This window comes from Verticillium alfalfae, genomic scaffold (genome assembly GCF_000150825.1).
Source record: "Verticillium alfalfae VaMs.102 supercont1.20 genomic scaffold, whole genome shotgun sequence".
Taxonomy (NCBI): domain Eukaryota; kingdom Fungi; phylum Ascomycota; class Sordariomycetes; order Glomerellales; family Plectosphaerellaceae; genus Verticillium; species Verticillium alfalfae.
The window spans coordinates 51,175-63,085 of NW_003315019.1; the positions used below are offsets into that span (position 1 = coordinate 51,175).

An 11,911-nucleotide genomic window follows, 5' to 3' on the forward strand; every position below is an offset into this window, starting at 1 on the left:
CGGATACGACAGCAGCAACATATACAGAATATGGGTTCCAGAGATGAAAGCAGTATTGAGAACAAGAGACGTGGGTTTCGATGAGTCCACCGTTTTCAAAGATGCCCAAGCCCCAAAGCCAATTCTACAGGATGAGTTCCAGGCTTTGGACGTGCCCGTTGCGGACGCCAGAATCCTTTCAATTCGTCGCTAGACATTGACGAGTTCGATATTGGCACGATCGACCTCTTCGAGAGAGCCCGGACATTCCAACTTGAAGGAAAGATCAACGCGGAGATACGACGACCTGGGGGAGTTCGCGCAGCCGGTAGAGACGATGTCCTGCCGTCACCACGTCCAACTCCAGAGACAGCGACTGGACAAGGCCAGCCAGCTGCCTCTGAGGGGGTGGAAAGATGCGGTCGGCAACATCGTTCAAAGGGGCTGAAGAGGCTGCGGATGACCCCTACCCCCGGGCTAGACACTATTCAAATGACTGACGAGGCTATTCAAGACACCATTGAAGTAGCTCAGAGCCCCGAATCAACACCTCAATATACACCAGCTGATCAAAGCTCAGCTGAAGACGAGACGGAGACTGTAGAGGCCCGGCCACTGATTGCACGCAGACCAGCCCCACAGCCGTCACCATCAACACAAATCCAAGGCACTCGAAGGAGCGCCAGAGACAGAAAGCCGTCGCAGTTCAAGGACGGCACCCCCACAGACCAGGCTCTAGGAGCCCGTGGCAGCAGGAAAATGCCTCCATCGTCACACGTGGCCATGGAATACTCATTCTTTCACACTCAGACTCCATCAAACAAGAAACCACTTCTCCGAACAGATATGCCTGCGGAGCCAAGATCCTGGAAGGAGATGCTTCGTTCTGGTCACAAGAAGCAGTGGCTGGAGGCAAGCGTACAAGAGGTCAACACCATTGAAGACATGGGCACAATTGAGCAAGTCCCCTTCGAATCGGTCGACCAGGAGGTACACAAGGTTCTCGGGTTGACATGGGTCTGGAAATACAAGGTTGACTCCGCCGGCTACGTGACCAAGTTCAAGGCCAGGCTCTGCGTTCGAGGAGACCAACAACCCAAGAATGAGATGGAAACATATGCGTCGACACTAGCAGCCAAGACGTTCAGGACGTTGATGGCCATCTGTGCAGAGTTTGACCTAGACACGCACCAGCTGGATGCCGTCAACGCCTTTCCAAATGCACACCTCGACGAGACAGTCTACGTCTGGGCACCTCAGGGCTGGGGTCTCATGCAGGACATGCAACAGAAGAAAGACACTTCACAGAGGCGCACGATTTTCAAGCTGAAGAGAGCCTTGTACGGTTTGCGCCGATCACCACTTCTCTGGCACAAGCTGTTGTCCGAAGCCATGCGGAAGATCGGCCTTGTGGCTCTCGAGGAAGACAACTGTGTTTTCATGGGCAAAGGCATGATCGTGTTCTTCTACGTGGACGACATCATTCTCATGAACCGCAAAGAGGATCGCCAAGCGGCCGAGGAGCTGAAGAACCAGCTCAAGTCTCTGTTCGAGATGCGAGAACTTGGGGAGGTCAGATGGTTCTTAGGCATCAGAGTGATTAGAGATCGTAGCCAGCGCAAGCTCTGGCTGTCTCTGGAGAACTACATCACCGAAAAGATGAAGGACCTCAACCTCCAGCCATCCACCAGAGGGCATTTGACACCTTTGTCATCAGATCCGGCACCTGCTCCAAAGGACTATGAAGCTTCTGCTGAGTCCATCCACCTATACCAACGTAAGATTGGTTCCATCAATTACGCAGCAACCACAGCACGACCTGATGTGGCCAAGGCTGCCTCGAGACTTGCAGAGTCTCTTCTCAGGCCGACAGAAATTCATCATCTTGCGGCAGATCACTGTCTCCGTTACCTCTATCGCACGAGGACCCTCTCGCCGTCCTACGGAGGATCAGGAGACTATTCCCCATCGCTGTATTGTGCTAGCGACGCATCATTCGGCGATGATCCCATCACCAGATTCAGTTCCCAAGGATATACCACCATGCTCTTTGGAGGCCCAATTGACTGGAAGGCTACAAAGCAGCGCTCTGTGGTCACCTCTAGCACCGAAGCTGAGCTGGTTGCTCTCAGTGTTGCGGCAAGGAATTACATCGCCACTCGTCGCCTGCTCAAGGAGCTTCAGCTACGTTTTAGTGGCGAGATTCCGATCCAAATGTTCTGTGACAACCGCCAAACTCTGTCGTTGCTTACCAGCGAAAGACCTCAAGCCACAACGAAGCTTAAGCACGTTGATATCCATCGTCTTTGGATCCGACAGACAGTCAGACAGGGGAAGGTCTCCGTGGACTGGGTGAGCACCGACAAAATGGTAAGCGACGGGCTTACCAAGATCCTTACAGCCCAGAAGCACCAGAACTTTGTTCAGCTCCTGAACATGGAGTGCGTACCTGCGGTCCACCAGTGAACAACGTGCTCAACGTTGGCCGCCTCCTTGACTGACGTACTTGTGACTGGCTTCACAAGTGCACTTACCTGGAGAACTTCAACCGTTCAAAAAGGGGAATTTACAACCCAAACCTTCAACAGGTTACTGCCTGACCTTCAGTTGTCCAGATGGTCAGAGACAGGCTCTCATGCCCATCTGAGGGGGTGTGTTGCCGATCAGGCATGGTCCTTTCTGCGACCCCAGGGGTACTTACACCTGTGGGTCTGCAGGATCCTCATTTGATGCATTCATTCTCTAGCTACCGCCCCGGTAGTATTCAATCCGTTCTACGGTTATTGGCAACTGGCCAATGGTCGTCCGGGAGTGACTGCAGGAAAGTCTCCTTTTGTACCATAACAACAACAATCAATCCACTTTGTTCAATTTCGTGGTGACATATGGCCATCGCCGCATATGCAGCTTCCTTTGACGTGACGGTGCTCAATCATGAAACCGCGCCAGTAATTTGACCTCATGTGGATCAAATGGAGTGATGTCCGGGCCGGAGTCAAGGCGGACATATCCGTGGACGAAGTGAAGATGCTCTGGCTCCCATCCATGAAGACCATGGCGAAACTGAGCGTACGGAGCGCTACGCAGTTCGTCGGAAATTGTCGTTTCCTTTGATCGACTTGACGAGCAAGGACCGCGTGGAAGCGGTCTACAACGTACATGGCTAGCAGTGACAACTCCAGTGTATTGATTGAAATGCTTCTCCCCGGCGACGTCGCCTTTCCTTTCCGCAAAGAGTCTTGGCAAACATGAATGTCTCGTTGATCTTGCGGACGGGAGGTGCCGGCCTCGACGTGAGCTCCTTCATAATTAGAGACTACAGTGCTTGTCTTCGCCTCTAGGGCTTGACTGATATCCCGCGTCCATGATGGCTACTATCAGCAGCAGCAGCAGCAGCAGTAGCGGAATACTCATCATCCTCACTTTACGCACCCGATTCCTATCCCCGAAGACTTCTTCACCCAGTGATGGGCATTTTCTAAGCGCCACTGGCGGGAGAGCTTTCACCCACCCGCTTTAGCAGGGCGCTTCTGGTACCTGCGGGGGCACACCGGCAGACTGCTGGGGATTTCCGAAAGCCAAAGCTGCAGGCGCGATGTCCTGTAGACAGTCAATGAGAGACCTTATTTCTTCGAGGAGAGACACTACCGATGTGACAATGGTCCCAGGTAGAACGATGCTTCCTGCACCGATGCGCACACCGGGGCAGATGAGCACCCCGGCCCCGATGGAGCAGGACGATTCGATTATGACGGGCCTGCTCTTCGCCAGCCTGTGAACACCTAGACGTCTATCACACTGGCCAGGGTCATCTGTTGTGATGATTTGGACGCCACGTGCAATTGTGGAATTCGCGCCGATCGTTACTCGTGCGCCATCGTCAAAGTAACATCGCTGTCCGATTGTGACATGTTCTCCAATCGTGATGTTATATCCGTACCTGCAATGGAATGGGGCCTCGACTGTGAAGCTTGGTACACGATGTCGAGCATCTCGATTCGTTGCGTTCGAGAGCCCCCCGGATGATGGAAAGATGATCTGGCCATACAGGAACTGCTGTATCGGTTGCACCAGCGTGGTGGGTACTACGCCGGATACGCACTCCATAACGCTATTAAATTTCTGGCAGGCGAGTGTGCAGCGGGTGCAGTCGTCAATAAGCTTCTGCTCTCCTTCGCAGTAGACACTTTCCCCTGCGTAAGGAAGAGTGGCCGTGGGGAGCGGAAAGTCATGACCGATCCAGTCTCCGTTTATCTCTTCGTCTTCGATGCCGATCTCCCGTAGGTCCCTTTCGCTTGGCCAGGAATCCGGACAGGCCAGTGGTTGTTGGATAGTGCTCGATTGAAAGACATGAGGGTGTCTCCTCGCATTCTGGGCTGGGAGAGATGTCCTGCATGTGAAGGCGGATTGGAATGCTATGTCAGGCGCGGTCTGTGTACTTTCTGGCGCTGTTGAGACGTCTTGGTATTCTTTGCCTGCCTCTATGTTCTTTGCCCTCTCGGTCGACGAGCTTGCTTGAGCCGGGCTGGGTTGCGAGCCATGCTCGTGGCTCATCGTCGTCAAAGCTGGATTGATCGAACCGGACATGGGAAAGCTTGGTAGGTCGGGCGGCATATCGAAATCACAGAGGTTGGTTGGCGAGGGTATGAAGTTAGAAAATCAAGTTCTGTTCGGAAGCTGGTGTACGCTGCGGACAGCCGCCTTTTATAGAGAGATATTCGTGGTCCTGCTCTGAAGCTGACCTGACGTACCAGCACTTTTGGTTGCATGTGAATCTGGTCGCCCCTATCTCGAGGACTAGACCTTCAGTAGGTTCACACACAGCAGTGGCACCCACAGAGGCGCATGGCGCTTGGTCAGCTTGACCATAGGCCTCCATAGTCCTGACTTTTCTTTTCCTCTTGTCTTTTTTTCTTGTTCTCGGCTGTGATGTCCCTATACTCAGTCATCCTCAGCTCGCCCTGTCTCTACGTCCCGTCTTCCTGCTTTTCCCTCCACTTTGCCCTCTCCGCGTCTACTTCGCGAGTCACCATGTTCATCACCAGGTCAGCGACAGGACATCAAGGTCCTCTTCTACCCTTCTTCCCTGCCTCAGGCATTCCACAAGCCACTGGTGGTTGACGAGATGGAAGGCCTTGTCCTCATCGCTTTTCGCCCGATCGAGGACATTTCTCACGTAAATGCCTTGATGACGAATCTCCTCCTCGGTCGCGCAAAGGTGTGTCAGGGTGTGGATAGGCTCGCTAGCCTGATCGCAAATTCCCCCCAGATTGACGATATTCTCTTCGACAAGCTTGAAACCAGGAACGCCACGAGATCGCGGATAGCTGGATGTGAAAGCAATCACGCACCCCCGCAACGGAGCGGCGTGTGCACACAATGCAGCAAGGTCGTAGTCGCAACTATCCACGAACCTGCCCAGGGCGTAAGAATCTTCTAGCCAGCCCAGAGTGACAAGAACGATGTTCCTCGCCCTTGCCGTTCTGACATCGTGGCTCGAGGAATAGTACTGGCTCGGCTCAATGCAAACGTGCGTCGTTGTCGAGCCGACATGCTTTTGATAGGTCCCGCCAAGCGACTGAATCCAAAGCTTTGTGAGTTGCATGCTCACCTGTTGCGGAAGTGGACAGGCAATCATGACCTTGACCGGACCTCAGAAGCATTGGCCTCTCGCCTCGTGGACGACAAGCGGAAGGGGGGCACTCATGACGCGTGGACGGTCCTGCTCTGCGCTACGAATGTCTGTGTGCTTCTGACCGGCTGTTGACTGCAAGGCACATACCGTCCGCGCCTCACCACACACCTCAAAGAGCAGAAAAATAAATGCATGACAGTACAAGCCTAACTTTGACAAGCAAATTACGAACAATGCCGTCCACCGCGCTTCCGATCTGAAGTCGAATCAGACAGCACGTGGTCTGTGCGCTCACTGTCGCTGCCCGGTCGGCCAATGCCTGCTTTTGTCCGCTCGGCGGGCCGGGTCTAATCGCTCAATTCGCCTTCGGCGTTTCACCATTCGTCCGCGTGCGCAAGCCGCTAGATTCATCTTGGAAGATGACGACTGACTTCCTGCTCGTCGTTTAGAGGCCATGGTCGAAACACACTTCTGCGTGATGGGTTTGCGGCGAACATAAGGGCCAAGAGAATGTCTGCTTCTGCACAGCGATCTGTCTACAAGATGAGGGTTTGTCGCGAATGCGCGTCAAAGACGGCCTGACTGCCAGCCTGCCAGCTGAAGACTGCCCGACTGCCAGACCATGGCCTACTAACATTCCCGCACCAATTAAACATGTTTCCGGCACTGAATATCGCCGTGAGCTGCCCACTGCCTAATGAGATCTCTCTAGAGAAGGTCAAGACCTGGATTTATAGGCTCGGCGGGAGCTACCATGAGCAGGTTCACGAAACGACGCATCTCTTGTGTTCTACGAACCACCGCATTCGATATTTGCACGAGGATGCCTTCCGAGCCATGCAGCTGCGGGCGGCTATCGTTCCTTTTGAATGGCTCCAAGGATCATACGACCAAGGCAAGTTTCTGCCCGTGTCACATTATCTTTTGAGTACGCGGCGGAATCCAAAATATGCTCCGCTCACAGGCTGCGTCATCGCGTTCACGAGCAGCTTCCCTTTGCCCAAAGGCAGTGAGAGCTACGACAGCGTGCGCAACGCCATTGTCAGGCTAGGCGGTACTCACAGGACTGATATACGGCCAAATATCTTGACGCACTTCTGCATCACAGAGAAAGAACTCGATCGGTCTGGCCCTCTCGTCGAGCGGGTCGTCAGGCATGCTCTGCGGCCCGATCGGGAACCTCTCTGGATAGTCAGTTGTCAGTGGTTGACCGAATGTATAGAGCAACACGACCGGGTTGACGAAGGCTGGTATACGTTCTCGAGGTATAGTTCTGGTGGGGGCACAGATCACCCCGGCGGTGAGGTCATGTCGAAGGATGTGGAGAGCGAGGAGTCGACATAGTATGGCGAGAGGGTCAGTAGTCATAGCGCAAGAAGCTTCATTTGGCATCTCTCCTTGATGCAGTTGTCTAACGATGCTGCCTACCGTGACCATCCTGGTTGTTTGTCGTTGTCTTGCCGTCCTGTGGCCGTTCCCCATCGGGGCATATTAACATGCCAGCCAGCTGCAGAGAAACGAGCATGCAAAGGAACCCACGGCACAGACTCGGCACAGACTCAATGGGTGCTGCTCCTTGGTAGCTTCTGTCCAGCAAATTGATGATCCCTGTGAAGGAGAGAGTGTTTTTTTTTTGATGGATGTGGATATCAGTTCAACTGCTTACGCGCCAACATGAAGTCAGGACCATCCCGGACACTCAGCAGCATGCGAACAACGAACAGGTATTGCATACATGTCAGACGACGAAGATGACGAAGAATGCGCAAGGAAATACAGCGAGTCTTGTGGTCGTCGTCCATACAGAGCTATACGTCTCTGCCCTGTGACGCTTCACCAGATAACGCGCACTTCTGGTGACCTTCGCCCAGAAATACAGAGTTCAGCCCAATACCAAACTTAGCCGAATACTAAGCTAAGCCGAATATCAAGCTTAGCCGAATACCAAGTTCAGCGTCCGCACGGGACTACAAGAGATTGCTGGCGGGTGCCCAGGCCCGTATGATCCGTTACTCCGTCAGGCTTCCACTCAACAGCTCGATAGCCTCATAATCAAACGGATGACTTTCCCCAACGGCGAGCAGCAGGTCGTGTGCCATCTCGCGACTGATCGCCAGCCTCTTTCCGCGAATCTCGTCCCGGCCGCAGAAAACCTCTTGATCTGCGTGCCAAGACAGCCGGACAGCATAGCTGGCGGCGCCGCCCGGGCGGACGTCCATCCAGCACGGTGTCTCCGTGATACTTCCGGGTTCAAGCTCGACCCTTTCCAGGCCGGCGTCGGACACCCAGACATGACTTCTTCGCTGAGGTGTGAACACGAGCTTCTTGCTGTTCCTTTGGAAGGCAGCTGCCGATGCCAGGAAAAAACTCTTCACCGGCTCTGCGCTGCTGTGGCGTGCGTTGTCGGTTCGACGAGCGTCGTCGTTTTTTGCATGCTCCCTGCCGTTCTTGAACTGACCCCTGCCCGGTTTCCTTTGCTGCGTCTTTGGTGCGGGCTTCCCTCCCATCTTTTGTCCCACGCACTGACTCGCCGCTGCGGGCGGGTCGTGTTTGCCCGCGCCTCACGGGGCTTTCCATGGCTCCGTAGTGGTCGGCCTTTGCTTTGAGTCGCTAGGGGCGGTTGTTGGGGACGGCGGCCGCCGCCGCAGAGATGACGGCCAACGACATTGATGCCGCGCCATCGTGGATAGAAGGGGCGGCACACCGTTACAGAGCAGACCTCGATCGGCTGACGTCGCCGGCGTGCTGACTAGTGATGTTGGCGAGACAGACGAGCCCGAGGCCTGCTCAGCGCGTCGCCTTGCGTCAAGCTCGTCAAACGCATCCTCTAGGGACGCTGCGTCCAAGGGCTCCATGTCCAGATCCAGAGTCCTTTCGGCAAGGCAGACATCAGGCGGAGTGAGTTCTGTGCTTGGTGGTGTCGAACAGTCCAGCTGCGTAGTGTCCACGATGTCCCAGCTGCGCTGCTGTAATACTGGCGCGTCGTATCCATCGCTGCTGCACAGGCAAATGCCGCTGACAGCGTATGCCGCAGCGAATGCCGCATCGCTGCAAGCACCGCATTGCATGGAGTCCGTCAGGCCGAAAGGAGTCTCATGTGTGGTGAGGCTGGCCCACGATGCGTCATGCAACGCCTGGGCCGCAGACAATATCGTATCCCCCTCATAACATGCCTGCGAGTCTTGCGTCTCGTTGTCCAGGATGATGCTTGGCGAAAGATATTCTTGAGGAGGTTCGGCGGCGTTCCCAGCGTTCCCAGCGTCTCCAGCATCGTGCATCTGAATCAAGGCTGCCGCGGCAAATCGTTTTGCTTCGGCCGTACATTCTCCCAGCGGACCGGCGGGCACGCCCATATCCAGGGAGGCAGGGTGGAGAGTCGGCGGTAGAGTAGCCATGTGGTAGAAGGACTAGAGAAATGATATGGACGGACCTGAGCCACCACAAAGCAAGGGGTGGTTGAAAGAGGGAAGAGATGTTGCGAGGCCTTTGTGCAGGGTATAACTGAGGGACTTTTGTATAGATATGTAGGTAAGCAGAGATGACGGGCGCGATGAAGACGGCAAACCGGGTGGAACGAGTCCCAATTTATACTGTTTGCTTGCCACTGGCCATATAGTCGCGCATAGTCTCGCGTAGTCCCTCAACACAACCAAAGCATGCGCATCGATGTGGAAAAACAAGGAACGTGTAACAAGGGACGTGTAGACGGCGTGTAGTCCAGACCCTATAGACCATGGCGTGCTGGCCACCTGCGTGAGGGATCGTCTGGCATGGCGCAGAGCGAGGGCTGGGGTCAAGGAGCACGAGACGTCAGCACGGCATCTCTCGAGGAGCACGAGACGCAAGCACGGCATCTCCCAAGGCACTCGTGCGGAGTAGCCAGGCCGCGACCTGGATGATGATTCGAGGGTTGGTGCGATGTGGCCATGTTGTGACGTATCTCGGCAAGGAGCATCGTCGGAACGCAGAGGAAGGCGGCAGAGGCTCGGCGCCAGCACAGGTCAAGGCAGAAGTGGCGAGGCCGACTCGGACGGATCACACCAGTCCCGCACGACAGGCCAAAGGGCATGATCGAGTTTGTCGTCTATTCCTTGTGGCTCGTTGGCCTAGGCGGAAGCAGAAGCGGCTTCACAGAAGCGGCGTCATGGAAGCGGCGTCAAGGAAGCGGCATCACTATCCCCATACATCCCCCCTTTTCCTGACTTTTCCACTTGTCACCCTTCCACCCCCCCCGTTACCTCCCATAGCCCTCCACACTCAGCCAATTAGGGCCGCTACCGTCCTACGGCGCACGTTGGACGATCCATCGGGGACGTAGCCGTCTCTCGAATCAAGTCGCGACGCATCTAGGCCTGGCCATAATTTCCAGCTGTGCCACCATGTGAGGCTGCCAGCCGTGGCTGCCGGCCGGTCCGGAGGCCAAGTGGCACATGTATGTATATGAAAGGACTTGGTATCCTTTTGCAGTGCATGCCTGTTACCAGGATGGTTCCCCTACCTATTCTTCCCTCTAGAGCTCTTCTTCGCCCACACGGTCTTCACCCACTAGCACACCGCTGACCATACCATTCATGGCGAAGATGACACACATGGCATCCGCTATGACCAGCATGACACCCAATGGCTCCCGCAAGCTCACTTCTGACGGCACCGTCGTCCAACACGGGTCTTTATGTCGCCTCCCTCCCGAGCTCCTCAACGGAATCATCAGCCGCTGTGGCCCAACGTCCACGTCGGCGCTCCTACGAAGCTGCAAGCAGCTGCTAGATGCCTATACCCCCTTTTTATAGGCATACGACGTTCGATACTCGCGTGCCTCGTCCACCGTCTGGGCAGCGCGTTGCCAAGAAGACGATGTCGCCATTTCGGTCCTGAACAAGGCTATCGTGGCAGGCGCGGATTTACGAAAGCAACATGAGATTTCCTCGAGGAATTCGAACACCTACGCCTACCGCAAATGGTCTACCGAGATCGCTTTTTCTCGGCGCAATCTCAACTGAGGGACATGTATCCTGAATCTGCTGCAATCTCTTGCCTCGAACTTCTCGTCGAAGAGGGTCGAGATACCGTGGTTCTCCACTTGCTGCAGCATGGTTTTCATCCACACCATATGCTGACGTCTCGCATCCTGAACCTCGTTTCCGGCACCCACGGCTCTTCGCCGCATCTGACCGACATCAACCCCCTCCATATTTCGGCGGCCATGGGCCTACAGAAGGTGGCTGCCCTTTTGATTGGCCAGCATGGCACTCACGTCGACTTCAGAGACAGCTGCGGCTACACGCCGTTGTCGTACGCCATACGCTCGCCGTTCGCCGATGACGAGATGATATCTGAGCTGATCCTCTGTGGTGCCGACCTCATGCAGGAGGTGCCACATGGCGGCATACAAGTGTCTATTCTGGAGTACGCCTGCCATGCCGGCCGGTTCACCGCTGCTCTTCACATCCTCGACGCGCTCGAGTTATCTGACGTGCCTTTCGCTTACGACCCAGCTCTTCGGGTTACTATACCAATGCCCTGCTTTCAAACGAAAGGCCAGACTTCGCATACCAAAAAGATCCTGGTCAGCAAGCTCTTGGGACGTGGAGCGAACCCAAACGCGATCGTTCGTTCTTCCGGAGCCCCTCTCTTGACGCATCTGGTTCGGAACCATCCCACGGCCGTCGACTTTCTCCTGGCCCTGCCAGGCGTCCTCGTTGATACACCCGATGAAAGCGGCCACACTGCTTTGGCCTATGCTCTATCACCTAGAACGCAACCTTCGCCGGTGTATCTGAAGGTCGCTGTGTCTCTTCTAGCTCACAAGGCGACCTTGACGACGACTATGACAAAGTGGATTTTGGACGGCACACGTTGCATAAGCACCATGCGACACATGAAAAAAACGCTCGAGAGAGGACCACGTCTACTAGATTTCTTCCGACTTTTCTATGGCCATTGCATCGAGGTTCCCCAGTGGCAGCGCACCCATGCCCAGCAGTATTTTCTAGCCGAGGCGCCCGAATGGACTGTTCATCTGACCTGCAGAAAGAAGAGCAAAGGACTATGGACACGGAGAGTGGTGGAAAGCAAGGTGAACAAGTATTTTGATCTCAAGATAGTGCCTAGAGGCTCCGCGATGTCTCTCTCTGCTCCGGTGCAATATCTGGAACCCTCCAACGACGAGGCGCCGACGGTAGGTGAGGGGGAGGCGCCTACCCAGCTGCAGATACCAGAATCACTCTATCTGTCTCCCCGGATTGCCTCTCTAGTTGGGATCGTATCGTGGCGATTGGCCACATGCTTCTCCCCCGA

General features: G+C 55.1%; 4 protein-coding genes across 4 annotated transcripts in view; 1 reads left to right on the forward strand and 3 right to left on the reverse strand.

The window, feature by feature from the left end:
* Nucleotides 1-3,495: 3,495 nt before the first annotated feature.
* On the reverse strand, nt 3,496-4,533 carry VDBG_10176 (nodulation protein L; the record flags this gene model as incomplete). Its single annotated transcript, XM_002999581.1, has 1 exon — nt 3,496-4,533. The coding sequence occupies one exon, from the start codon at nt 4,531-4,533 to the stop codon at nt 3,496-3,498; it is 1,038 nt and encodes a 345-aa protein (XP_002999627.1).
* Nucleotides 4,534-5,017: 484 nt separating this feature from the next.
* On the reverse strand, nt 5,018-6,270 carry VDBG_10177 (predicted protein; the record flags this gene model as incomplete). Its single annotated transcript, XM_002999582.1, has 3 exons — nt 5,018-5,590; nt 5,762-5,782; nt 6,250-6,270. 3 exons carry the CDS (start codon nt 6,268-6,270, stop codon nt 5,018-5,020), a joined length of 615 nt encoding a protein of 204 aa, XP_002999628.1.
* A 1,353-nt stretch (nt 6,271-7,623) lies between these two features.
* Nucleotides 7,624-9,009, reverse strand: VDBG_10178 (predicted protein; the record flags this gene model as incomplete). The annotated part of the gene is made up of 2 exons (XM_002999583.1): nt 7,624-8,147; nt 8,319-9,009. The coding sequence occupies 2 exons, from the start codon at nt 9,007-9,009 to the stop codon at nt 7,624-7,626; spliced, it is 1,215 nt and encodes a 404-aa protein (XP_002999629.1).
* A 1,562-nt stretch (nt 9,010-10,571) lies between these two features.
* Nucleotides 10,572-11,911, forward strand: part of VDBG_10179 (predicted protein) — a gene marked incomplete at both ends in the record, with an annotated part of 2,542 nt that continues 1,202 nt past the window's right edge. The window contains one exon of the mRNA XM_002999584.1: nt 10,572-11,792. Coding sequence (XP_002999630.1) covers nt 10,572-11,792 — 1,221 coding nt within the window. The remainder of the gene's footprint in view (nt 11,793-11,911) is intronic.